Raw genomic sequence first — 25,448 nt, forward strand, 5'->3', positions numbered from 1 at the left:
CTTTCCTCCCCGCACCATCCCCTGCACCGCAGGCCTGGCCGCATTCCCCGGGAGCCTTGTCCCGCACCCTGTCCCCTCTGGGGCTGCCTCCCCCGGCCCTCCCGCAGCCCCCGGCCACAGGCCCCGAGAGACAGCGAGAGCCCGACCGGGCCGCGGGTGACAGACCCCGGGCGGGGCTGGGGCTCGCCTTGCCGCCCGCTCGGCGCGGAGCAAAGGGAACCACCGGGAGAAATAACGCCCTGCCCGGGCGGCACCGGGATGGAGCGAGGGCTGTTGGCAGAGATGGGTGGAGGGAGGGAGGGATGCAAGGAGCGACGCCGCCCGGCATGAAGCCCGGCATGAAGCCCGGCATGAAGCCCGGCATGAAGCCCGGGTGCGGCCCCGCCCCGCCCCGCGCGCCGAGGCCCCGCCCCCGCCCCGCCCGCGCGCTGACTCGCCCGGGCTGCCACGTCTGCCCGCAGACGTCACCCCCGGCCGGCGCCTCCCCGCCAATCAGCGCCGCCGGCCGCCGCTGCGAGCCGACGGGGCCGAGAGAAGAAAGGCCGGCTATCGCGCATGCGCTGCTGCCGCCGCAGTGGCCACCGGGAGAGCGAGTCCGCAGGAGGGGGCGCGGCCGGGCGGCGGCGGCGGCGTGGACTCGGTTTCCCGTCGCGCCCCTCGGCCGCCCCCCGGCCATGTAAGCGCTGCTCGGCGAGCGGCCGCCCCGTTTCCTGGTCGGGCTCCGGCGGCCATTTTGGGCTGAGGCGCAGCGCGGAGGCCGCGGAGCGGGCGCGGGCGGACGGGCCGAGCCGAGCGCCGGGTGATCGCGGCTCCCTCGGACCAGCGCACCGCGGAGCGCCTGCCTCGGCGGCGGGAGGTGCCGCCGCACCGCCCCCTCACAGCGCGCTCGCCGTCCCTCGGGCCGCGGGCCCCACGGACATGTCCAGCATGAACCCCGAATAGTGAGTGCGGGACGGGGCGGCCCTGGGGGCGCCACGGGGCGCGGGGGGACCGCGCTGGGCCCGCGGGACCGAGGGCCCGAGCCCCCCCCCAGTCCCTGCGGAGCCGCACCCGGGCCCGAGCGGCGGCGGGGGAGGAGGAGGGGTGGGGGGGCGGGAGGCAGCGCGGCCGCCCGGGGGTGGGTCCCGGCGGGGCTGTGGGGAGGTAGTGGTGTCCCCGCTGGGAACCGGCATCCGCCGCCCCGACAGTGCCGTGGGGCGTAGCCGACGGCGATTTTCCCGAACCTCGGGAACGCACATCGGGGCCTTGACTCCAACAAGTGACCGGGGGGACACCGGCGCCCTGTGAAAGCCGATCCCCCCGGCCGGTGGCGGCTCCGTAGCCAGGGGTCCACCCTTCGCTTTAGCTGCAAGTCATGTGTGTGTCACATGGCTCTTGCAAAACACTTCTTGCCTATGTAGATTTTGCAACGCTGTGACTTGATAATGAAACGCTCTTGGGGCTCTTTCGAGCTGAAATAGCACTTGCCTAGAAAACCTGGTGATGACACAAGGGGTTTTTGGGAGGGTCGTTGTGTGAGTATGGCCTTTTTCTTTAGTTGGCCTGCTCGGGAGTCGGGCTGTCTGAGCTCTCTGCCCAGGGGTTGTCTGTATCCTGGTAGCTCGGGGAGCTGTGTCCTGCCCACCAGGCTGTCGGGAACAATAAACTTTATTTTGCTCAAGGCTTTTTTGAGTGAGTAAGAGGAGGGACTTAGGCTTAGTTTAGAAAGGAGTTCAAAAATTAGCTGCTGTGCTTCCAACCCTTTAGCCTTGTGGGATGTGTTCAGGATCCTTTCACAGATGCTGGCTTTGCTGGCACCCCAGTTTGGGGTGGTGAAGCCTCGGTCCCATCTGATGCCACTGGAGTGGCTCTGGTACTGAAATGCACGTGTGGTGTGACATTGCTGCTCCGGATATCCATGGACTCTGCTCTTGGAAGACACCCACAATTTTGTCCTCACAGCTTGCCCTTCCACACAGCTGAGGCTCCTGACTTGTGTGGCCATGGCTCCTGTGCTCTCCGCTTCTGTCAGTGGGTTGGTTTAATAGACTCTGAGTCCATTAAAATCACCTGAGGAGCAAACAAGTAGTCATTGGCTAGTGAGGGCGTTGGTGGCAACCAGGAGGTACAGCCAGGAACTCGAGTTACATCTTGGCAAGATTACATCACAAACTTGCTCATGTAGCTTTGGAAAACACCAAAACAGTAGCTGGAGGTGGGCAGTGGATGAAAATCCAACAGACTGCTGGTGCCCCATGGTCCTCATGGCTCTCAAGAGTTTAGCTCAAATTTACCTTGCGGACCGTTGAGTTTTGTAGTGGGACACTGCCTGAAGAGTGTTAGGCCACTAAGACAAATGAGGTGGAGGGGGCTTTTTCCATAGATTTTCTTTCTTGCAGTCTCTCAGCCCTCTAGACCAAGAGGCACTGAGTGCTGAGGACAGTGTTTTGAGAGAGACTCCTTCTCAGTGAAGAGTGCTTGTTCCTGGTGGTGAGCACAGCTGAGTTCTTGAAAGTGAAACAAAGAGGAAAAGCTGTAGTTTGAGATTAACTCGTAGTGTTAAATTGCCGCTTCCTGAGAGGCCAGCGTCAGCAGGATGAGGGGAGGAGAGGGAAAGGGTGTGGTGAGATAGGCAGAAAATACCTGTCACTGTAATGTGTGTACTTGGATCCCTGTTAAAACAGGAATAAGATTTAAGGGATTAGGACATTATTCCTTCTAGTTCCCGGTAACAGATCTGTCCATTCATCCTCTCAGAAGTGCCTTGCCTGTAATGTAACACATTCTCACTTCTCTATCACAGCTTCAGATCAGGCTGCAGCCCCAAATCCTCTCTCCTGGGCATGCCAGAACTCCATCAGAAGTCAGTGGGATAGCTAGTTAAAATTTCTCACTCAAGACCTACATCCTTCAGCTTTCCTGATAAAGCTACAGGGTTAGATCCTGCTCGTGCAAAGGTTTGAAGGGGAGTTGTGCTTCTGAGAGCTTCCTTGAAGCCAGGTCTGGGACAGCCTAGTAGACCATTAGTTTTTAGATAAGTGAAGAAGCTGAAGAGGGGTAAATGAGATATTAAAATTAGTGTTTGGAAGCTGAATTCTGAAAACACCTGCCCACCAAGCATTGGGATGTGTTCCCTCTGTTCATTCTTCCCTGCTGGTGTTTAAATGAGCAAAATGTCAATATTGACTCTGTTGTGACTAGGTCATGTCAGGTTCAGCATTTCCTGCCCTTCTGCAACGTGGATGGAGTGTGCTGACCAGCATAAACACACTGGTGGGTGCACAGTCCATAGCAGCCAAGTAGTATCAGGAGTTAGTCTTGATCAGTGTTCTGCCTGGATCTTGTTCTAGATACCTTCAAGCACAAATGAGGAAACTCAGTGGGTTTTGGAGCAAATCTTGGAGGGTACTTTTTGCATTCTTCAGAAGTGTTTGGGAATACCAGTGAGGTGGGTTTCAGTCTGGTGTGATGGTGGTTAGTAGATGACAATTGAGTGACAGCTCCTGGGTTGCTGGAAGAGTCTGAACTTGTTTGTGTTCTAACCGTTCTAAACAGCAATCTGCCATGCAAGGTGGCATCGTGTCTTCTGGATTCTGTTTACTTGCACAAACTGTGTGTAATCAGAGTGACAGTCGTGCTCCTCTTCAAAATTTCTGGGGTGGTAGAACAAAGACTGGGGATTGAGGCTGCTGTGAGTACCTGTTTACAAGTAAACTTGCAGCTGACATCAGTGATTAAAGCCAGCTCCAGCAGTTCTTGTTGGAGACAGATGACTACCTAGCCTTGTCTGTTTTGGCATAAAACCCTCCTGGCATTTAAAAAATCCCCACAGGCCTCCTTATATAAATGATATAAACAGTGGTATCTTAGAGGTCCCTTGTTCCACACAGCTTTGGCCAGGTCTGTCCTCAAGTTGATTTCCTGGTTTTCTGCTGAACTCTCTGACATGGGACACGTGTGTATCAGGAGGATGCTGCACTGCTCAAAACATCAACAGGGCTGTTTTGGTGGTGCCTTTTTTTTTTTTTTTTTTTTTCTTTTTTTGGCAAGAGGCAGTTACATTTAACACCTTTGTCCTTTATCTCTCTGGCAAGAGGAAGTTATGGGGAGGATTTGAAAGCCTCACTCTTACTCACTGTACCCACCTGCCTTGCTGCACATGCTCTTCCACAGTGCTCTTTTAAACGTCCCAAGTATGCCTGGCTTATGTAAATGGTGAGAAATAATTGAATGATTAACCTGAATTCCCACTGTCTCCCAAGGAGTGTGGAGAAGGCTGTGCTGCATAGCTCAGCCAGCTTTATGAAGGCTCCCTGAACTGGAGGAGCTGATGAGTTTGAAGTCTTCAGGTTTAAAGAGCAAAATTCAGTGGCTTCAGAAATATTTGTGTGGCTCTTTGGGAGTAAATACCAAATAACCTGTGTGGTTTGTTGGATGCATTGCTATGGTTGAACCCTTTTACCCAAATATTCTATTGGTGTAGCTCAGTCTAGAAATAGGTTTCTGCAAATTTTTGTAGCTTTTTAAAATTTTACTTGATTTAAACTGCTGCTGTACCCAAGAGCTGTCTCAAGCATCACACTGTCTAACAAACTGCACATTTGGTTCTTATGGCCCTAAACAGGCACCTGCTATATTTTAAAAGGTCTGGAAGCTGTATCTTTTAAAGCTTTAAACTGTACTTGGAAAGGAAGGCACTGTAATACTGGAATATGGAGTGTTTTAAAAAATTAAAATCTTAAGTTCTTAAAGTCTTACTTCTATTTTTCCCAAACTGATGAAAGTCTTACCTGCCAAAAATTAGGTTTTTGTGACACAACACCCATTTCTAAGATCAGAGGCAGAACTAATTCAGTAAAGGCTGTTTCCAGCTGTGCTGCAGCTGGACTGGTGCTGCAGACCACCGTATGACTCCGTGGTTCTGGAAATACTGAAGCCCAAAGTGAGGGGACATCTGAATAGCAAAGATATCAAACCCAGTATTTAAGGCTTCTGAGTTCTTGTTGTGTTAGCTTAACATCAGTTCTGCGTACACACAGTTACTGTTCTTGTTTGCTTCTGAAGAGCAAGAGATTTAATGGGTAGGTTTTGCTGGGAGCTGCTCTTAGCATGAGGAGTAACAGAGGAAGACAAGTTTTCTTCATGTTTGGGGCCTGGGGGAACCTGAATTACTCTTGGAAGCAAGTGGAAGTTTTTAAGTGGATCCCAGACTTACAGCTGAAGCCTTACTTCTATCAGGAAGGAATTACTTTTTTCCCACTAATTTTAGTGAAGACAATACAGTGCTCGTATTCGTCTGTATGTTAATATTCTCAAGGGGATTATAATTTGCTGCAAGCTCTAAGTAATAATTTGACTTCAGGATTGATGAAAACCCTGTGTTTGTAGGGAGCTGAACAGCCCAAACTTCCTGCTGGAGTTGGAAAGATCTGTGTGGAAGCTGAGGCACAGTGGTGGGGAAGAAGGCATAGGTGTGACAGTGGATCAGGTCCTGGAGCCCTCATACTTTACCTTGGTCTCCAGGTTACAGAGTTTCTGCTGCTCTTGGGGACCAAACTATTACTGGGGATGAGAAGTTTTCTGGTCTGTAATAGTGCTTCAGCCATCTTGAATCTACTGCAATGTGTGGGTTGTGGGGTAATGTAACTTGTGTCCCCTGAACAGTTTGGGTTAATTGCCATTCTCCTAAAGCCATCTTGCCTTGTGTTAGTGCATGACTTGACAGATGGAGTGGTGAATTCTGTGACTGCAAACTGCTAGGTATCCTTTGACTTTTTTTTCTTTGATGCCTTTAGTGCTTTTAGCTGTACACTCTGAGGGAAGGTTGCATTTCGAAGGACTGGGTTATTAGCTGGTACATTTAGCACTTCTGACTCCCCTCTAGCCTTGGCATAGGTGCTGCAGACACTGGAGGTTTTATCCGGGTGTGTTCTGCAGCCTGGGCCCAGCCAGGTGAGAGGCACTTGGGCACTTGAGCAGAGAAGTGGTGAAAAGCTGTGGTTGGCCATCTGCTTGGCTGTTACCAGCTGGGGATGGATGCCGTTTCCTGGCTGGATTCCTGCCAGCCAGAGGCAGTGGCGATTCTAGGGAATAATAGGTGGGGACAGTTGACTTCAGGCACTTTACATACCCTTAATCTTTACTCACCTTGCTTAAGTGGGCATAAGAATATGGCTGTTGAACTGTTGTGGTTAAGTGAGAACAGGACTTAATCTTGGCCATTGCAGGGCTGAAGGGTTGTCAACTGACAATGAGGTAGTGTAGTACTTGAGAAGCAAAATAACTTGTGTAAGTGGTGGGTTGTTGTTTCTCTCTGTGACTTGTTCTCTAGCATGAAATTTCCCCATTAGGCTTAGGACTAAGACAAAAACCGGTATTTTGCCAACAGCGAAATCTTCACCACTCTTTGAAGTGTAAATATAGGCTGGTTGGTGACACTGTGCTTATTCTTTAATGTTGGGAAGACTCAACATTAAGCAAAAGATTTGTCAGTTCTTCAGTGTATCTTGAGAATTACTGATACCACACCTGCCATCCCCCAGAGATGTATCCTCATCTGGAAATGACTTGAGCTTTGCTTTAATTCCTGGAAGGCAGGCGTGGTATTGGTCACTGCTCATAGTCTATTGTGGAAGGTGGGTATTCAATTGTGCTGTTGCATTCTGCTGGAACTTAAATGTGAGTAACTTGAACTGAGGAAAGAAACAGCCGGGTTTGGCAGCTCCCTGGTGTTGGTACAGCTGGGCTGTGGAATCAAACCTCTGAGTCTAAAGAAGCAAAGATAATGGCCCTGGAGGGCAGCAGGCTGTTACCACCACCTGTGTGTTATTTGAGTTACTCAGCCAAATAAGGGGGCTTGCACTCAATTGCAAAGCATGATTTTCATCTCAGCTAGACTACAAAGGGCTGGGGTAGGACTGTGGTATTCCTGCTGATAGTCCTGCTATTATCCTCAGAGTAACTTCCCAGGAAAGCACAGTTCCACACAAAAATGCTGTGTTCAGAGCATCTGCCTCACACTTCCCTTAACAAGTAAATTGTGAATTTCTAAACTGAATAGAGGAGCTTGGAGTTGTAGGTGATTTCCCTAGCAGTGAATTAATTTACCCTTCTCAAAAGTCATAATGTACTGACTGTAAGGAACTTCATTCTTGACAGTATTTTTCATTAAGTGACCTAATTTTTTTTTCCTTCTGCAGTGACTATTTATTCAAGCTACTTCTGATTGGAGACTCCGGTGTTGGGAAATCTTGCCTTCTACTTAGGTTTGCAGTAAGTGATCATGCTTGACAACTATGTAAAAGAGGTACTTAGCAAGAACTTCCCTTTCAGGTAGCAGGGCTGATGTCTGACAGGCCTGGTACTACCAAAGAATAATATTGCAGACTCCTCCTGTCTTCTGAATTTGAGCCTAGCTGATGTATTTGTTTGACTAAACTGGAAAAAAATAATATCAATAATATGTCCAGTTAAGATTAATTCTAATTTTCCTGTTACTTGAGAACAAGATACCTTAATTTAACTTCCATCATTACAGTACTGGTAGAGTGCTGAGGATGGAAGGAATTCTGGGGGTGTGCCCTTAGGCATGAGGAGTAAAGACCTTGATCAGTTACTGCTTGGTAAGAACATTTTCAGCCAGATGAAGTTTGATATCTGCAGTGAAAAGGTCTACCAGTTGTTTAGTCAGAGAAGTAATGTAAACAATACTCCAGGAACAATAAGACCTTATGCTTTCTTTAGTGAATGTTAAAATTGCTGGTGAGCTGTTCTGGCTCTGGTTTTCCTGTCAACAAGAAAATTTAAAATGGGTTTGACAGCTCTTAGTAGAAAAAGCTGAAGTCCAGTGAACTTCTTATCTCTGCCTCTGCAAAATGCAGCTTTATGTTGCCACGGGAGGAGAGGAAGGGAAGCAGAATGTGGGACATGAGCTTAGAAACTTGAGTGGGACACTACTGCAAGGTGATGGCTTCATTTTCACAGCCTGAGCAGTTGCTCTGGGCACCTCTGGTAAGAGCCTGGTGTACTCAGTGTTACTATTCTGGAATGGTGATCTGGGGTGTACAGTAGCCTCAGTTAAAGCCATTGTGGCTGCTGTTGGGGCCGGTATGAACAGGAGGAGGAGGAGGAGGAGGTCACCTGCTCTGCTCACAGTATGGAGGCAGCGCACTGGAAGTTACACCACAGCTGGAGCAGCATTCCCAGAGCAGTCTAGCCTGCTTCTCTTGCAGATACTTTTGAATTAATTTTGGCTTCATGTGAATAATCCAACTTTTCTTTTTTGCTAGCCATCTTAAGTTTGTGCTCTGTTATCTGGTGTTTCTTCAACTGAGTAGTTTTTTCCTTTAGAGATATGCTTTTCCAACTAAGCTGTATTTGCCTGACATAAGGAATTACCACAGCATTCACTTACCTGTGTTCTTGCTGCTGTAGGCTGAACTTCTTCAGGCTTTTCAAACATACCCTTTGGAGTATTGAAATCTTAAGGAAATAAATGTCATGTCATTCTGAAAGGTTTAATACTTTATTCTTACTTGGATGTATTACCTAAGATGTCTTCCATTCACAGCCCAGAGAAATCCCTTGTTTTTGTGATACCTACTGGTTGCATAAAGCTTTTTGTGGTACGTTGTACATGAAGTTCTATCCTTTGGGTACTTTAGGAATAGAAACTTCCTTCCTGCTGACAAGCTGACAATCACTAGAAGGTAGCAAAGACTGACCCAGCAGCTTCTGTGTGCCTAAAGGCCTGTTGGAGACTGCAGCCAGGTCCCTGCAGACTGCTGAAGCAGTGTTTTCCCTCCTGTATTGACACAGGCTGCAGAGCAGAGGCCTTAGCACCGGTACTCCAGCTGTAACTCTAACCTGCCTTAGCAACCAGCTGCAGCAGCAGAGGATCTGACATTCATGTGTGACAGGCAGAGCCTCTGACTTGTTCTAGGTAGCTGCTGTGGAACACAGATGAAAAACCATCAAAGGAAAACAAAAATCTGGTGTGTTTTAATAACCTTAGTGGTTATTCTAAGTAGCTCTTCAGTCTGCCAACACGAGCAAAGACTGTATTTTACACTTCGGCTCACAAGGACTTGACACTACAGGATTTCCAGAAAAGAGGCTTTTTTTGACTGGTTTTTCAAACACAAGTTTGGTTGGTGCTTTTAAAAGCTGCAGAATTTTTGAAAAGTAAATACTTGGTGGAAATGCTTGGCCATCTCCTGGACTTTGCCATGAGCGATCAGGCTGGTTTTACAAGGAAACCAAGTCCTCTGTCTGACTGGTGCATAATGAAGTAGGTGAGTGCAGAAGAGGTGCAGCTGGCTTGACTTATGTTCACTCTCTCTCCTAGGATGACACGTACACAGAAAGTTACATCAGCACGATTGGTGTGGACTTCAAAATCAGAACTATAGAACTAGATGGGAAAACAATCAAGCTTCAGATAGTAAGTAGCATTTCTCAACTCCTGGGTGCTTCAGTCTGTTGGAGCAGAGTGTTCTATTCATAGCTATTGGTGGTTACCTTTGTACTTTAAAATACATCAAAATACATGGGATATTTTCCCTGTTATAAGAGGCAAGGCAGTTTTCACAAGACTTCCCTTCCCTGTCCTTAAAGAAGGGTGCTTACTATCAAGGTTGTTTGCCTGGAAGAGGAGATTCTGTGCTGGAGCGCTCTCATATCAAAATTGGTGTAGTTCTGCAGTATTTAGCTGGGATTTGTGTAAGTGCAGCAATACCATTCAGTTGTCCAAGATGCCTGAATTCCACAGCAGCTGTTACTACCAGGCTCTACTGTCTTAAGTGCTGGAAACTCTGCTTTTGTTGACCTGAATGGAAAAACTGACACAAAGGCTTGTAACTGGCCTGGCTGCCTTAGCACTGGGTGGTGTTTTCTGGTTATGCTTTTGGCCTTTCACTTGGAATAAACAGGGGAAGAGACTTGGCAGTTCTTTAATCTTGAAGCACTCTAAAAGGGTGACTGGTGTGATGAAATCTAATATCAGTGCAAGGTCAGACAATCCTTGTCAGCCACTGCCTCCAGCTCAAGCAGAGGCTCTCAGGACTTGAAGGCAATGACTCAGGGATTCAGTGTTGTGGAGCAGAGTCCAACTTACAGCCAGAAGCGTGAGCTTCCAGACTCTAATGTAACTGTCCTGACTACACAGCAGCCCACTAGGAATGCTCCCACTGCTGAAATCTTCTGTGAGTCTGTTTTTAATACACAGCCTGGCCTGTTCTTGACACAGCTCCAGGGAGAGAAATGTTTGGGCGAGTCCTGCTCCCTGTCCTGGGTGGGAGAAGAGGTCAAGCACCTTATGTCCCTTCTTAACTCTCCAAGTTTGGTTTGAGTTGTTGCCTTTAAATACCTTTGCCAGAGCCTGTGTGCCAAGGAAGTTGAAGGGAGTGGTCATGTTGGAGATGTGCAGCTCTCTGACCTTATTCCTAACAGGTTTTCAAGCCCTGGCTTGTGTTTGCTCTTCTGACCACTGAACCGTGGCATCTTCATGGGTCAGAACTGCTTAATGTTTTCCTCAGAGATCTCTTGACTACACTTGGCTGAAACCAAAAAAATGAACACTTTAGAAAAGTACCTACGAGGTGTAACTCTCAGTTAAGATATGTGATCCCCTTGAATCCTGTTTGATGCATTCAGCTTCACAGCCACTGCTGTAGCTGTGGCTTGTATATGGTTGTAGTTGGATGGCTGCTTGGCTGAGCTGTTTCTGGAAGCTGATGTAGAGCACTGGCTCAGCCACGCTGCAGTAGCTGACCCTGTTACTTGTCTTGCAGTGGGACACGGCGGGACAGGAGCGGTTTCGGACTATCACTTCCAGTTACTATAGAGGAGCTCATGGCATCATAGTTGTGTATGATGTTACAGATCAGGTGAGTGTTAAACCTGTGCCTGCAGAGTTTCTCCAGGCTGATGAGTAAATTGGGAATTTAACAACTGGGCACATCTTAAGGAGACAGTGACCACAGTTCTACAGGCTGTGTTAAGGCTTATCAAGCTAAATGTATGTGTTTGCCTCTGGTTTGGCAGAAATAAAGGAAGCAGTAGGATTTGTGGCTCCTGAGCAATTGTATCTTAGGCTTAACCTAAAACTTGGTGAGCAGGTAACTGATTGTTCTGTGTAAATACTTCTCACCCTGCCTTTGGTAGCAGGAAGTCTGAGTTACTGATGGAAGTTGTTGAAAGATGTCTGAATGTATTTAAACTGTGGTCTACAGTAAAGACCAGCATTTGGAACAGAAAATTGTCAGCCTGTGTGCAGGATACAACTGAGCCAGTGTTTTCTGTGAAAGGATCTCTGAAGAACTGGTGCGGTTGTTGAAGGGCACTTGGGAAGTATAGGGCTTCCTGAATTAATAGAAAAAGAATGCTTGTGTTCAGTCACTAACTGGATTATTAGTCCAGCATTTCCGGAGTCAAAGGTTGTTCCAGCATATCTACAACAAGGCAGCTTGCACCTAATACCTGATGCTTTGTAAATATGTGGGATGCGTCTGGTTTCAGCTGTATGCCATGGCTCTTATCTGTGCTACAGGAGGAGGAGGAAGAGTCCCAGATGGTAAAAGATCTTGAATATTCAATATATGGAGCAGGGAAAAATAATAGGGGGAAGAGTGCAGGAAGGGCTGATTGTGTAGGGCTGGGAACAGGAGCTGCATGGGCCCTGTGGTTACTGGCCCAAGGCCGTCCAGGGGAGTTTGGCAGCATTAGAGTCCTCTCCTGTGGTGGTGAATCACATGGATAAGTGCACTGCTTCATACTCTTTCCTGGCCATGACCAAAGGGATAGTGCTGAACTTGCTTCTTTATCAAGGGCCTTGCTTACAGTTCTCTTATCTCATAGGAGTCTTTCAATAATGTCAAGCAGTGGCTGCAGGAGATAGACCGTTATGCCAGTGAAAACGTCAACAAGTTGTTGGTGGGGAACAAGTGTGATCTGACCACAAAGAAAGTAGTAGACTATACAACAGCAAAGGTATGTTGGGGCTCATGTGTTTGCTTGCCTGAGCACCTACTCTGGTTTGTCATGCACGGAGGTTCCAGGGCAGGGAGGTGTCCTGTGTCGCAAATGGGGGCAGTTTAATGACCCCCTGCCCTGCAAGTTGTCTTCAGACTGGAGATGGGGTGTGGGGTGGGATCCAGGAACTTGTGGGTTATCCAGTGGTGGTGCTCCAGGAAATGAGGTGAGGTATGAACTTGTGTATGAGCTTACTGTTCACTGTTTCTCAATTTGCAGGAATTTGCAGATTCTCTTGGAATTCCGTTTTTGGAAACCAGTGCAAAGAATGCCACAAATGTAGAACAGTCTTTCATGACCATGGCTGCCGAGATTAAAAAACGAATGGGTCCGGGAGCGACAGCTGGTGGTGCAGAGAAGTCCAATGTTAAAATTCAGAGCACTCCAGTCAAGCAGTCTAGTGGAGGTTGCTGCTAAAACTTGCCTCTCCCCTTTTGTCTCACAACAATGAATTTGCAATCTGAACCCAAGTGAAAAAAAAAAATTGCCTGAATTGTACTGTATGTAGCTGCACTACAACAGATTCTTACCGTCTCCACAAAGGTCAGAGATTGTAAATGGTCAATACTGACTTTTTTTATTCCCTTGACTCAAGACAGCTAACTTCATTTTCAGAACTGTTTTAAACCTTTGTGTGCTGGTTTATAAACGTGTAATCCTTGTTGCTTTTCCTGATACCAGACTGTTTCCTGTGGTTGGTTAGGATGTATTTTTGTTTTGATGTTTCTATTGGCATGTTTAGATGTCAGGTTTAGTCTTCTGAAGATGAAGTTTAGCCATTTTGTATCAAACAGCACAACAGTGTCTGTCACTTTCCATGCATAAAATTTAGTAAGATATATGTAAGATCTGATTTGCTAGTTCCTTCTTGTAGAATTATAAATGGAGAGATCACACTATCTGATTAATAGTTTCTTCATACTCTGCATATAATTTGTGGCTGCAGAATATTGTAATTTGTTGCACAATATGTAACAAAACTGAAGAAATGTTTAATAAATATTGTACTTATTGGAAGTAATATCAAACTGTATGGTGATAAATATTGTCTTAATTTGTATGGCTAAGGGGGAAATCAGGCTTGCATTGTGCACAAAACAACATATCTGTGTGTGCAGCCATGGCTCTCAGACCCTCCCTGTAACTCACCCAGTGACTGTGGCCCCAAAGCCTGAGCTGTCATGGTGCTTAAGGCACGTGTGCTGTCCCAGAAACACCCAGCCGAGGTTCATGAGGCATAATGCACTCTGAATGTACAACAGTTCCCTAACTTAGTCTTGGAACTTAATTTATTTCTCAAGGACTCGATGTAGGGAATTCCTGTCAGCTTTGCATAGCAGGGGAGAGAACAGTATTTCCCTAACATGAACGATTTCAGCATAACCTTGGGGAGGTAAAACTTTCTACCAGTATATTATGTCTTTTCTATATACTGTTAATTCCATCCTCTTTTAATCAGTATCTTCTGACTTAGTGCAACAGCTTAGCTTCTATTCCCTTCTGCAGCGAGGCACCAGGAGGGTGACATGGGGATAGCAAGGCCCCCACCAAACTGTTGCTCAAAGTAGGCGCTTTCTCAAACAATTTGGAACTAACCAGCAGCCAAGAGGTTTTGGATGGTGTGTGATTCTTTGTACAGAGCTAATCAAATCATTAGTGCCTGATGTCTAGCTAAAAGCCACAGGAAAGCTAGCCTATAACACTTCCTATACATGTAAAATTGTTCAGCTTTATCTAAACTCAAATGTTCAGCCTATTCTGTAAATAGTCTCATGTTTGAAAGACCATGTAACATTCCCCTAGTAGTAAATACACCCTGTGATAGTAAAAATATAGCCTAGGTATGTTGTGAGGTATAAACTAAAACTGGTGCAAATATCCTCTGATTTTTTTTGGGGGGGGGTGACTTTGGCTAACAGCTTTCTTCAACATAGTTGCATAAATCAACAGGCAATTGTAATACATAAAGTATTGTCATGGTTAAGTTGAACTCTTCCACTTGAGACCTTCACAATAAAGTGATGTGCTTTCTAGTAGAGATGTGCTTGTCAGTATAATTCATTATACATGTGATCTCCTGCTCCTCCAGAACAGGAGGAGCAGTGAGTGCTGCTGAGGTCAGGAAGTGAAGCAGAAGGAGGTGTGTTGAGGGTAAAACATCTTCGCTGCAGAGAGTGCACAAATGAACTTCAATGTTGAGATGCCTGCTACATACTATCCAAACCAATGTTAATATATACAGTAATAAAAGCATTACAAAACCAGTTGGGCTACACCAGGTGTTTGGTGGTTCTTTGTTTCCCCCTCAGTCACAAATGGGTCGTTGGGCTGGTGCTGCTCCATGCTGCAGCCTGGGGTTGTCAGGCTGAGCTGTGTGACGAGGGTAGAGCAGGCCTGAAAGTCCTGGAAAAACGCACTGTAGTTTTGTGAGCTGAAATACTGAATATTTGGGACACAATGGGCCAAAAAATTTGCCCTTCAAGCTGAGGCTGTAGAAGATGGGAGAATATCAAAACCCCAATTAATTATTTGCTGTAACTGCTTCAGTTTAACTTTGCTTTCACCTTCTGCTTGTGCAGAACAGAAACTTCTCTGTGTTCTGTTCACAGGAATGGGAGAACTTATGTATTCTGCACAAAAATATGATGATCACCACTCAGGTTAAAGGTTAATTAAAGCCAAGTAGCAACATTCTGTAACTTTTTTTGGCTACTTACCTTATGCTGTTTCAGAGCTGCCCTTTTTCTGTTGGAGAAGGGGTTTGGAAACCCTTGATGAATGTTCTGAGCAGTGGTTTAACTGCAGTAGCTGGAAGGGGGGGAAGGCACGACTCCTTACCCCAGGAAACCAGCACAGCACTAACTCAGCTCCTGCCAGCAGCAGGAACCAGCAGCTTACACAGAACCTTGCTCCTCCCTGCCTGTACTCACTTGTTTATTGCTTTATTGGGATTCAGTATCATGGCTTTTTGTGTTTTTGAATAACAAAATTGAAAGTTAAGTAGGCCCTGCTTCAGCAGGGAGTGGTAATTATAAACAGGCCCTCAGTTTGCTCCCAAGAACCAGAAGGAGTTGCTATTTCTTGGCTTCTCACACCTATTTTTGATGAGCATAAACAAACCATGAGAACAGGGCTATTAAAATCACAAGGCTTTACTTAGCGAGCTCATGGCACACTATGGATTGCTCAGTTAAAAACTCTGTGTTCCTGATGTTTTGCTAACACAGAACAGCCCACTTCAATAAAAAAAGGGAAGCTATGTTAATATAACAAACCAGAAAAGGCCAGCTGTACATTCCTTACACAACTCCAGACATCTCAGCAGCCGCACACCTTCTGTACAGGGCACCTTTCTCAAGCCCTGGCACAAACCCATGCCGAAATCAGCCCTGTGGGCAACTGGACACAGATTTTGGCATCTCTGGAGAGGTGATGGAGGTGGTTTGGTGCTTGCTGCAATTCTTGGCCTTCCTGAGATGGGCTAATGCAGCCTAGGTCTGACTTCGGCAGCACCTGAAATAAAATGAGGTGTTTGGTGCTGTGCTTTGCCTGCAGTCTGACAAAGAAAGAAACCCCCAGCTCTACTGCCCCATCTCACCAGTGTAGAGGGTACAGCTGGGCAAAGGTAGCAATTCAAAAGCCACAACAAACCAAACACTAATTAAACCATTGTTATCCTCTTCTAAGGGGCTGGCACCCCTGAAACACTTGCCTCCAGTTTTCTTTGAAGGGAGATGGTCAAGAAATAAGCAAACAAGTTTTCTAGCCCCTATTTTATACCTGAATTCACTTGCTTGCCTTTCCCACCATTATATAGCAATCAGAATGTTTCTGAGAAAATACAAAGCCAAAAGACACCCCTTTCTCATCTTTCCCGTGCTGTGCAAGGGATTTGGGGAGAGCAGGTGACTATGTTGGACTGCTGCCATCCCTCAGCCCTGAGTGACTGGGACCTGCCTGCCGGGTCCCTGCAGAGCTGCCATCGCTCCCCTCGCGCTCTTGGGTTTCATCAGCTGGCTCACCCGCACTGCTCTTTCCCTGACACGGTTAAACATGACAGGGCAGCTATTTTGAGTTTCCCTGCTGCCTTCTCAGGCTTTCCAAACAGATTCAAAGAAGTAACAATAGACCCTGATGTTTGGTGTTTGCTAGTTCGAGTGTTCCTGTGCTTCCTCCCCTCTTTGCCCACTGCAGCAAGGCTGGTTTGCCCCCTGCTTACCCATGGAGCAGCCGTGTGCTGCACCCCCCTCGTCCTGCAGCGCGTCCTTGCCCCGCACAGCAGCCAGGATGGACTCATACAGGTGCTCTGCGTGGCTCTCGAGCTCTTCTGACTGTTTGGCAATCAGACCCAGCGTGTCTTTCAGAGCTGGAAAGCAAAAACGTCTGAATAGAGGTGACAGGAATGCAATAATTCAGTGTCTGTCAGAGCAGAGTTCTGCTTGCCCAGGCAGACTTTGGAAGGAAATTGAGTGTTAAAAAATCAATAATGTGCTGTTCATCCCATCCCCATTGTGATGCAGCATTTGCAGGGGGTGGGGACTGACCCAGGAGGCTCCAGGTTCATCACGAAGATGCAGAAATAGGGGATCTTAGAGAAAACCTTTGGAACTGTGCAAGAAAGCCCATCCATAATGCAGCACTCAACCTCTAAAGCCCCTTTGGTGACTGCAGCTACAGCCCACCCTTTAGAAATCCCTTCTAAATCACCAGAGCAACCACTCTATGTGTGCTGTGGCACCAGCCAGGCTGGGCCAGGGATTTTGGGGGGGCAGATGCCTTGACCAGCATCACCTATGTCCATGAGCAGCCCCACACAAGTGCTCCTCCTCACCTGGAGAATTTGACGCCATGCAGGCCAGGAGAGCTTCTCCCCTCTCCAGCACGCTCTCAGTCAGGCTCCGGTGGTCAGCCACATCCTTCCTGAACTCCTGGCAAGGCAAGGAGAAGAGCAGCCTTGCTTAGAAGGGTTTTTGAAAGAGACACACCTGTGGCAGGTTGCCCAGGGAGCAGTTTCCTCCAAGCAGGTTCCTGGTGCTCCCGAATTTGGCTTTGCAAACCCAGTGCACCCTGAACCATTCCAGTGATGCCTGGCTTCCCACTGCTTGCTGCCTGCAGCACAGGAGAGGGGGAAGGAAGCAGAGCAAGGGTGACACCCACCAGGTAGCGGTGCAGCGATGCCAGCACGCTCTCGGCATCTGGTGAGGGTGGCACCCAGCTGCCAGTGACATCCACCACGTTGTACAGCCAACAGATCAGCTCTTCCAGCTGGGAGCAAAACATCTGCTCAACAAAGCATAAAAATGGGGTCATCGATCTATTTCTGCAACAGAGATAGGGCAGGGACAGGAAAAGATGAGCCAGTGGTGTTTTGGAAAGCACCTGTTCCCTGTTTGTCTCCAACACCAGCACACAAACATCCCTAAGCTTGGGAAACCAAGGGTCAACAGGAAAAAGGCAAAAATTAACTTGAACTCCTGCACAGCTCCAGCACTCACCGTGTGGCAAGAATTGAGGGTCACCATGAAATCTCTGCACGGAGAGGTGCTGGAGGCTGGTAGCACCCAGACTGAAGGAAGAGGTTGGCCTCCACCACCTCCCAGCCCAAGAGATATCCTCACCCTCCTCCTCCTCACCGGAGCCAGGCAGTTAATTTGCAGTTGCTTTTCCCCAAGGGACTGTCTCATTCAATTAAGTGCTTTCATTTATTTTTAAAGCATCTCAGTAAGGGATTATTTTTGTAAGATGCTGCATGAAACCCAGGAGCCTCTGCTGGCATCAAAATCAGGATCAAGACCCGCTCCTGCTCCTCAGGAGTTTCCCATAAAGCAGTGCTTTTCCCTGGCACTGCAATTTGGCATGACAAATACAGAAAAGACCCTTTCGAATCAACTGAGTTATTTCCATAGCAGAGGAGGGGATGAGTTTGCATCTATGTGCTTGATAACGCTCCTGTGCAAACAGCCCAGCATCGTTTCCAAATTCATCCCAGCACTGGGGTGGGAAGAAGATGGAGAGGAGGGTGGGAGCACAGTGCTGGGACAAATTTAATAATCCACAAAATAATCAGGAAACCCTTCAGAGCTGCTGCAGCTCCTGCCTCCTGCCTGCAGCAGGGGCGGGCTGGGGGACCCAGCTGAGTGCCACATCTCTACTCAGCCTGGCCTGTGACACTGAGCCCCAGGGAAAGCAAGATGGGCTCTTGCTCCATCAGAAGGAATTATCTGCTCTGGTGAGCCCCTCTGCATAAATTACCACCAGCTGCCAGGCGGGGCACATCATGCAGAACAGGAAGCTTAATTAATTGTGCCATAAAGACAGGCATGTTTTATGTGCAATCTTCCCAGAATAAACTTTATTTCTGGTCTCAGCCTACCTTAACACACTGGACAAGGGACTCGCTCTGCTGGCTCTTCTTTGGATGCCCCTTGACCCGTGGTTCATTTAGGTACATCCCATCCAGCGTGTCCCTGAGACCAGATGGTAGATGACGCCCCTGGAGAGGATCCCTATGGATCCAGCCATATGATTCCATGTCTTCCCAGCTGGGCTTTCGGGAGCTGCGGTGTTGCCACAGCCCATCATAACCCTCAATATTCCCTCTGTTGTCCCTGCCTCTCGCTTCTCTGAAAGGAGCCAACCTGGATGAAAGGGGCTGCCTGCTGGTGCTGTCACGTGGAAGGTTATGGTGGTCATGCCTGGGCATCCTTATAGTTAAGGAAAGATTGGACAAAAACTGAGCCAGCCTTTCCAGCTCCTGTAGTCTCGGAGGCAGGGAAAGAAATTCTTCATCACCTTCCCACTCCTTCCTCAGGGGGAACACTCCTGTGGTGGGTAAAAACCTACTGGTGCTTTTTGCCTGCCCTGTGTAGTTTGGGCAGGGGCTCCCTCTGGTAGCCCAGCTTCTCCCATCGCCAGTAGGGCACCCAGGTGAGCTTGGCACAGCTGATTCAACCCTTACATCCTTAGCAAAACCTCTGGAAGGATGAGAGGAAGCACTCCTTGCAAATGATGCTTTGGCAATAGGTAAAGGTTCACAGTACGAGCCAGCTCCTGAGCAGCCTCCTTTTCCAGGCTTCGGGGTGGAGAATCTCTCTGCAGAGGCCACAAACTCCCAAAGTACATTTTCTCTGCTTCCTCGAGCCTGCCCAGCTCGGCCGTAGATGCTGGTGGACCTGGATGTGCCCTCAGGAGAAGCAGAAAAGCTGTCCAGACCTATTCCCGAGTCGTGGAAGAAAGGCTCCGGCATCCTTCCCAGCTTGTACCTCGGCCTCAGCGGGTAAGCATAATCCAGCAAGTCCTCGTACTCTTTGTTGGGGTTCCAGTGGGGTGAGCTGCGGTCCGGGGATGGGGGCAGTGAATCCGGAATGGCACAGGCCCAGTAATCGGCTTGGTAGGAGGAGATCTCCCGGGTGCGCCCCACGGCGCTGCGGTAATCGAGCAGAGGGCCCAGGGGCTCCCGCCTCTGCAGGGCCCTGCCCTCTGCTCCCCATCGGCAGCGCAGGTCCTGGGCGGCCGTGGTGGCCGCAGGAGAAGGGACATCCGTGCTGGCTGGCAAGCTGCCGGACGGCTCCTCGGAGGGGCCGTCCCCTTCTGAGGACAGAGCGGAGAGGCTCAGCACGGAGCGGCTCCGCAGGGCGCTCCCGGGGCTGGGCGGGGTTTGGGGCCGCAGGAGCTCTGGGGTGGAAGGACACGGGGATTGAGCTCCCAGACTTTGTCTCCGACGGCCAACATGGACATCGTGGCGGCTGCCAGCAAGGATGTTCTCCTCGGCAGAGCTGCGCTGGCTGGGAGGGCTGGACGCCGGGTCCCAACAGCCCGATGCCTTCACCTGCTCAAAGACGGGGTGGAAAAGGCAAGGGAGAGAGAGACATGCATGAAATGAAGCACAGCACCCGGACAAAAGGCTCCTTTGTGCCGGGATATGGAGATAAAAGCCCAACCCTGGACCTGCCATCAGCTGAGGCTGGAAGTGGAACTCTGTTCCATCTGTGGGATGTCCTGCAGCTGCTCAGAGCAGGGCTTGTTTTTGAGGACAAGGGCTTGGGAAGCTGCACGAGTCATTTGGCAGCAAGAGGCTTATTTAAAGAGCACTGTCCTGAGCAAGTTCCCAGCTCTGCACTGGCAACATCAGAATGGAGGCAACATCTTGGGTGTTGGAGCCCAAGCCCTTCCTCACCACCCATCTTATCCTGGGCAGGGGTGGGCACACTCTGACAAACAGATCTGACAAACAGATGGAAAGCCCTTGCTGGACCAGCCCCGACAAACAAGTCCCCACCTCTCCTGGGACTTCCTGGTGGTGCAGCAACACCTGCAGGTACAAACCCTCTCACCTGCTGTTCTCCTGAGGAGAGGAACCAGTGGCCAACTCGACGAGGCACAGGGCCACCATCAGCATCCATTAATGCCCCTTTCCCTGAGGGGTTTGCTCTTGCTCTGGGAAATCCAGGTGCAGAGGCTGAAGACACTTCTGGGTGGCAGCTTGAGCCTCCCTGGGTAACACCAGTGGCCATGTGACTATGTCTGCTCACTGCCACGCTCTCTGTCCCTTGCAGGCTGGGCTTGGCTTCCTCTGTCCCCAAAAGCCGCTGCAGGCTCCCTGCCAGCTCTGGGAAGTCCGTCTCCACATCTGCACTGTCCCACCTCCCATCGCCCTCGGCCTTCCCGCTCAGTGAGGCTTCAGAAGGTGACTTTCCCACATCCAGAGCCATCAGGACAGAGCTTCTTCCACAGGATGATGCTGAGCCTCGGGCTCTCTGAAATGCACAGCACACAGCAATGGCATCTCACCATCCCCCCTTGTCTCCATATCAAAAACTGGGTTTGCCCAATAACGAAGAGCTTAAGCATGACCTGGGTGAGACCCCGAAATTCATAAAGAAGCATCTTGGTATAGTCAGGTGGGACAGCAGAAAGAGAAAACGCTCACATCTCAGCAGCATTTCCTGGTTTTGAAGATGTGACACACCAGGAAAATCTCATTCCAACCCAGCCATGCCAGGAACAAACCTGGGCTTTACACCTTGCTGGCACTGGAGTCCTGCACTGATGGCCAATGTCACCAGCACTTTGTGCACCATGAGGTCACTGGGCCTGAATGAGACATCATTAACTCAGACACAAAGCACCTACTGGTGTAGCTGAGCCCTGAAGGCTGTTGGGGTGGAAGCCTGAGCATTTTTAAAGATACAAACCCAAAACCTTGAAGTAGAAGCCACCCAGAAGCAAGAAGCAGCTATAAAAAGTTAGAGGGGGAGGTAGGAGGCTGTAAAACTCAAACCTGGAGCTCAGCTCTGCAGCTTCTACCTCAATTCATGAAATTAACTCTTTGGGAAATTAATTTATGGAAATGCTTCCACTCGCTTCGGCTTGAGTGAGGAGCTGCTGCAGGACAACCCCTGAGCGAAATCAAGGAGACCCAACACAGCCTCTTCCAACAATTCCAGCCCAAACCAAGGTGCTGGCAGCAGGGAAATGTCAGCAGAGTGATTTTGCTGGTAGTCCCACAGCTAGTGCCAGCAGAGACCAGCCAAGGGAGCATCAACAGTAAACACAAACAAAGAAAAAAAAAAAGAAAAAGAAAAAGAAAAAAAAAAAAAAAGAATTCCCGAACAATATTTGGAAGTGGAAAACAAGTTGATGCTCACTCCCTCCATCAGCTCTTTTGTCACAGTCTCGTTTTATGACCCACCCCTCCCTCCGACAAGCGGGGTTTTCCCACGGGCTTGGGAACAAAGAGCGGCGGGAGGACGCGCCGGCTCCCCAGGGGAAACCAAATCCCCAGCGCAGGCACAACCTGTGGCAGCTCCCGCAGCCGCCTGTCCCCTCCCCAGAGCCGGCAGCTGATCCCGCACGGCAGCAGCTGCCGAGGGGACGAGCACAGCCCGAGCTCCGCCAGCCCTCACCCAGCGGCGCCCAGCCCACACCTGGACCCCCCCATTCCACCCCTTAAATTGCCACCAAAGCCAACCCTGCGCACATCACGTTATCTGAAACGGATGGCACTGCTCTCTCCTGCCCTCAGAAAGGTCCTGTTTCCACACAAAGAAGTGGGGTTGCTGTAAAAAACGGAATCAATAAACCTACCCTTGTTACGTGGCTTAAAAATACACATATAAAAGAAAGAAAAGGTTAACAAGGCATCAAAGCAGCCTCTAAAGTTTAAAAGTGAATGTGCTGTATGTAACTAACAACCAAGCTCAGGACAGCCTTATTTTTCAGAAGATGCCACGTTAAATTCAAAGGGATTTGAACATCTTTACCTCCAGCAGATTTAGTGGTTTGAGTCAGGTGTCAGCCCAGTAAAAACAACTGTAAAAACATCGAATTTTGATCTTAAATCTGAAAAGCATGTGTTAAGCAACATAAAATAAAACTTACAGGTCAAGACCCATCTGTTATTTTCCTAACTGTGTGGAGGAGGGCAAATATTCTGAACTTAAGATCATTTGTTATCTTATGGAGGCAGCATGCAGTGATTTACATTTCTACGATGCCATTGGTCTTTAAAAAAAGAGCAAGTGCTGGCTCACAGGTTCATTAAATCTCCAGAAGCTAATTGGATGCTGAAGAGAAACCAGGAAACCTGCCAACACACAGGAGTGAGAGTAAATCTGCTTACTGCAGGATTTGTAAGGGTATTTAAAGGGACACCAGAGATCTCACTGCATTTCCCAAAGTCTCTAATTAAGGCAGCTGATTTCAGTTAACTTCAGAGGGAGCTGGATATCCAAACCACACCCGGCCACAAACGAGACGGGGATGTCACACACATCCCACACACAGAACAATCGGGCAAAAAGTCGTATTTAACAACAAAGTGAAAACCCTGCTGCCACTAAGTGCAACTCCCAACCACACGAGCGTCTAGAAAACAAGGTTTCTCACCATTTTCCAACAAGTCCACAAAAATTCAGAGGTCAGGTTGCCTGTGGCAGCGACGCATCCAGATTAACCCTTGCGACAGGAAGAAACAATCCCAAATCCTCGGGCAGGACTGAGGAGGGATGTACGACCACACCTTTAGGCACGGTGGAAACTTTCCACTGGCCTCAAAAGCACAGGAAAACAGCCCAAACTCCCAGCTACAGCCAAGCCCTCAATTGTCTCCCAGAAATGGTACCCGCGGCCGTGTTTTTAGATAACAGAGGAAGACAGTGGGGCTGCTTCATTCATTTCAAAGGGAAGGTCCGCAGAGACCTCTCCTGAAAAGCGATCCCTGAGCATTTTCACGCCATCAGAAGGGCCCTGCCGGCCAAGGCGCTGCACAAAGCCCGGCGGACAAGGAGGGCTCTATCCAAGGAGGGGCTCCCTCTGCCCGTGCGTATCGCTTGGCTGATGGAATTCAGTGAGCGCAGCGGATGCTGATGGAATTTCCGTCTCCCTCCAGCTCCGCTTTGGCTGGGGAGCATTTCTGGGGTTGTTCTGGGGAAAACCCACACCGCTCTCGCCTCTCAGGCCTGCGGGATCTGCGGGTTGCTATTTTCTGCTCCTTTCCTCGCCCGCTCTCTGCCCGCCACTGGAAAAAAACGGCAATTAAACAAAAAAAGACCAGAAATAAGGACAAAGAAGCCGAGGAGGCGCCGCACCCGGGGGTCCCGGACCACCTTCCCTTTGGAATCCCGGTACCCACGGGATACCCCCGGGACCCCCCTCACGCCGCGCCCCGGCCCTCACTCACCGAGCGGCGACCCCGCCCCGCCCCCTCCGCGCCAGCAGCCAATGGCAGCGCCGGGTGCGTCAGCACGCGCGCCCCCGCCGCCCGACAGCCAATGGGAGCGGAGCTCGGGACGGCCCCGCCCCGCGGCTGGCGCTGACCCCGCGCCGGCCCCGCCCCCCGAGCAGTCTCGGCCCCGCCCCCCGAGCAGCCCCGGGCCCGGAGCCGCCCCGGCCTCTCTCGGCCCCGCCCCGCCCCGCTGCCGGTCCGGGTCCCGCTGGGCCCCGCGAACCTGAGGAGCGTCTGGAGCAGCTTGTGTAAACAACAGGGTGTTTCCTTGTACCCCTGTATTGACCTTCCCGTGGCTCAGCTGTGCCCTGGCTGCAAACCGACTGAAACTGGCGCTGCGCGAGCCACGACTGCCCGCGCCATGGGAAGGGATCCCGATGTCCTCAGGCACGGCTGAAGGAGGCAGTCCCGGTGCAAGACCTCCCTCCGGTGGTCTGTCCTAGGGATGATCCCTGTGGGACGCCGGCCGTGCCCTGCCCTCGGGGCAGCTTTCAGGGAAGATCCCCATGCCACACTTTAAAGCAGGCTGCTCTGGGGTTTGTATCTGGCCAGACCTTTCTTTGGTGGCTGGAGTGGACATATCCTGACAAGTTCTCATATCATGTACAAATACAAACCTTTCTCCTTGTTGCTGTCCATTGGCTTATTCTGTTTTGGTTTTTTTGTTTGGGTTTTTTTTTTTTTTTTTGGTCCATGTCACCTGGCTCCTGGAGATTATTTCTTACATAATGCAGAGATTTTCTAGAAGTCAAATATCTCATAAAGTGCTTTATGGACAACATTGTTCCCAGCTTTAGGCCAGGAAGGACCAAAGAGACATCCTGGGTTTGCTTATCAGTTCGGGAGCAGGGTGAGGGGAACAGTACAGGTATCCCAAGTCCCTGGCTAGTGCTTTGGTGCTGGCCACAGTCCTTGGCCCTGTAGTGTGCTCCACCTCTGCCATCCCAGTGTTATGGTCCAGATTCCCAGTGGCTGTGAACTGGGTTCATTCTGCTGCACCCAGTGGAGCCAGCCCCATTTACATCCTGGCAGATCTTGCTTTTTCTCCCTGGAGAAACACAGTGGGAATATGTTTTCCAGGGCCGCTTCAGGAAGAGGAGCTGTGACGCTGCAGTATAACGTGGTGGGTGCTCTCAGAAGCACTCAGAGCCAGGAAAAAGCCCAAATCCCCTCTGTTCCTGTGTAATATTTCTGTGTTTGGGGTTTCTTTGATGAATGTTACAGCAAGTCTTCCGGCAGGCTGCACATCCCTCTGTCCCGGATGTGCACACTTTTTCGAGAGTTGGCTTCTCATTGGAATTCACACAGGCAAAGCCCTTGTGAAAGAAAATCCCTTTAAAATGTTGTTTATTGCTTATTCTCCAGGGAGCCGCTTGCCTGCCAGTAGAGGCCGTGCTGATTTCAGGCGAGTGGAAAGGCGGAAGCAAACACGGATGGGCCATGATTCATCCCCAGGCTGGGCTGTTTTTAGCCGGTTTCAATTACTCGGGAGCTGCCAGGCATTGTTCTGGGAGCTGAATAGCACCCGGCTGCGGGCTCGGCCCCGGCAGGAAAGGTCCGCGTCCTGTTCCGCCCCCGATCAAACAAGTGCCAGGATGTCTGCGGGAACAGCCAAAGCGCCGACAACTCTTTCCCCTCCCCTTGGGCTTGGGCTGCCGTGGGTGTCAATAAACAAGGGGGGAATCAACTGGTGATCTAAAGGAGAGATTATTTA

The 25,448-nt window shown here is 49.6% G+C and overlaps 2 protein-coding genes across 3 annotated transcripts; one reads left to right on the plus strand and one right to left on the minus strand.

Moving 5' to 3' along the window:
• Nucleotides 1-555: 555 nt before the first annotated feature.
• On the plus strand, nucleotides 556-14,047 carry RAB1A (RAB1A, member RAS oncogene family; the record flags this gene model as incomplete). The annotated part of the gene is made up of 6 exons (XM_082302961.1): nucleotides 556-941; nucleotides 7,179-7,251; nucleotides 9,326-9,421; nucleotides 10,770-10,865; nucleotides 11,836-11,967; nucleotides 12,229-14,047. 6 exons carry the CDS (start codon nucleotides 556-558, stop codon nucleotides 12,424-12,426), a joined length of 981 nt encoding a protein of 326 aa, XP_082159087.1. The 3' UTR covers nucleotides 12,427-14,047.
• Nucleotides 14,048-15,143: 1,096 nt separating this feature from the next.
• On the minus strand, nucleotides 15,144-23,689 carry CEP68 (centrosomal protein 68). Of its 2 annotated transcripts, XM_082302540.1 has the most exons (7): nucleotides 22,897-23,689; nucleotides 20,343-20,765; nucleotides 18,383-19,837; nucleotides 17,167-17,289; nucleotides 16,841-16,937; nucleotides 16,229-16,375; nucleotides 15,144-15,522 (listed from the first exon to the last, which is right to left on the minus strand). In XM_082302540.1, the coding sequence occupies exons 1-7, from the start codon at nucleotides 22,897-22,899 to the stop codon at nucleotides 15,491-15,493; spliced, it is 2,280 nt and encodes a 759-aa protein (XP_082158666.1). In that variant the 5' UTR covers nucleotides 22,900-23,689; the 3' UTR covers nucleotides 15,144-15,490. The 2 variants fall into 2 exon arrangements, with proteins under 2 accessions (XP_082158666.1, XP_082158667.1); XM_082302541.1 differs by lacking the exon at nucleotides 22,897-23,689 and having other exon boundaries at nucleotides 20,343-21,541.
• Nucleotides 23,690-25,448: the final 1,759 nt, after the last annotated feature.

Source organism: Coloeus monedula (assembly GCF_965178545.1).
Source record: "Coloeus monedula genome assembly, chromosome: 2".
Lineage (NCBI taxonomy): Eukaryota > Metazoa > Chordata > Aves > Passeriformes > Corvidae > Coloeus > Coloeus monedula.

Excerpts from the sequence above, each read along its gene's own strand:
- CEP68 (XM_082302540.1), bottom strand. Across the intron at positions 16,376-16,840 it reads CATGGCGTCAAATTCTCCAG|CTCTGAAAGACACGCTGGGT; the intron begins GTGAGGAGGAGC and ends TTTGCTTTCCAG. Across the intron at positions 15,523-16,228 it reads AGCACACGGCTGCTCCATGG|GTGCTGCCGAAGTCAGACCT; the intron begins GTAAGCAGGGGG and ends ATTTTATTTCAG.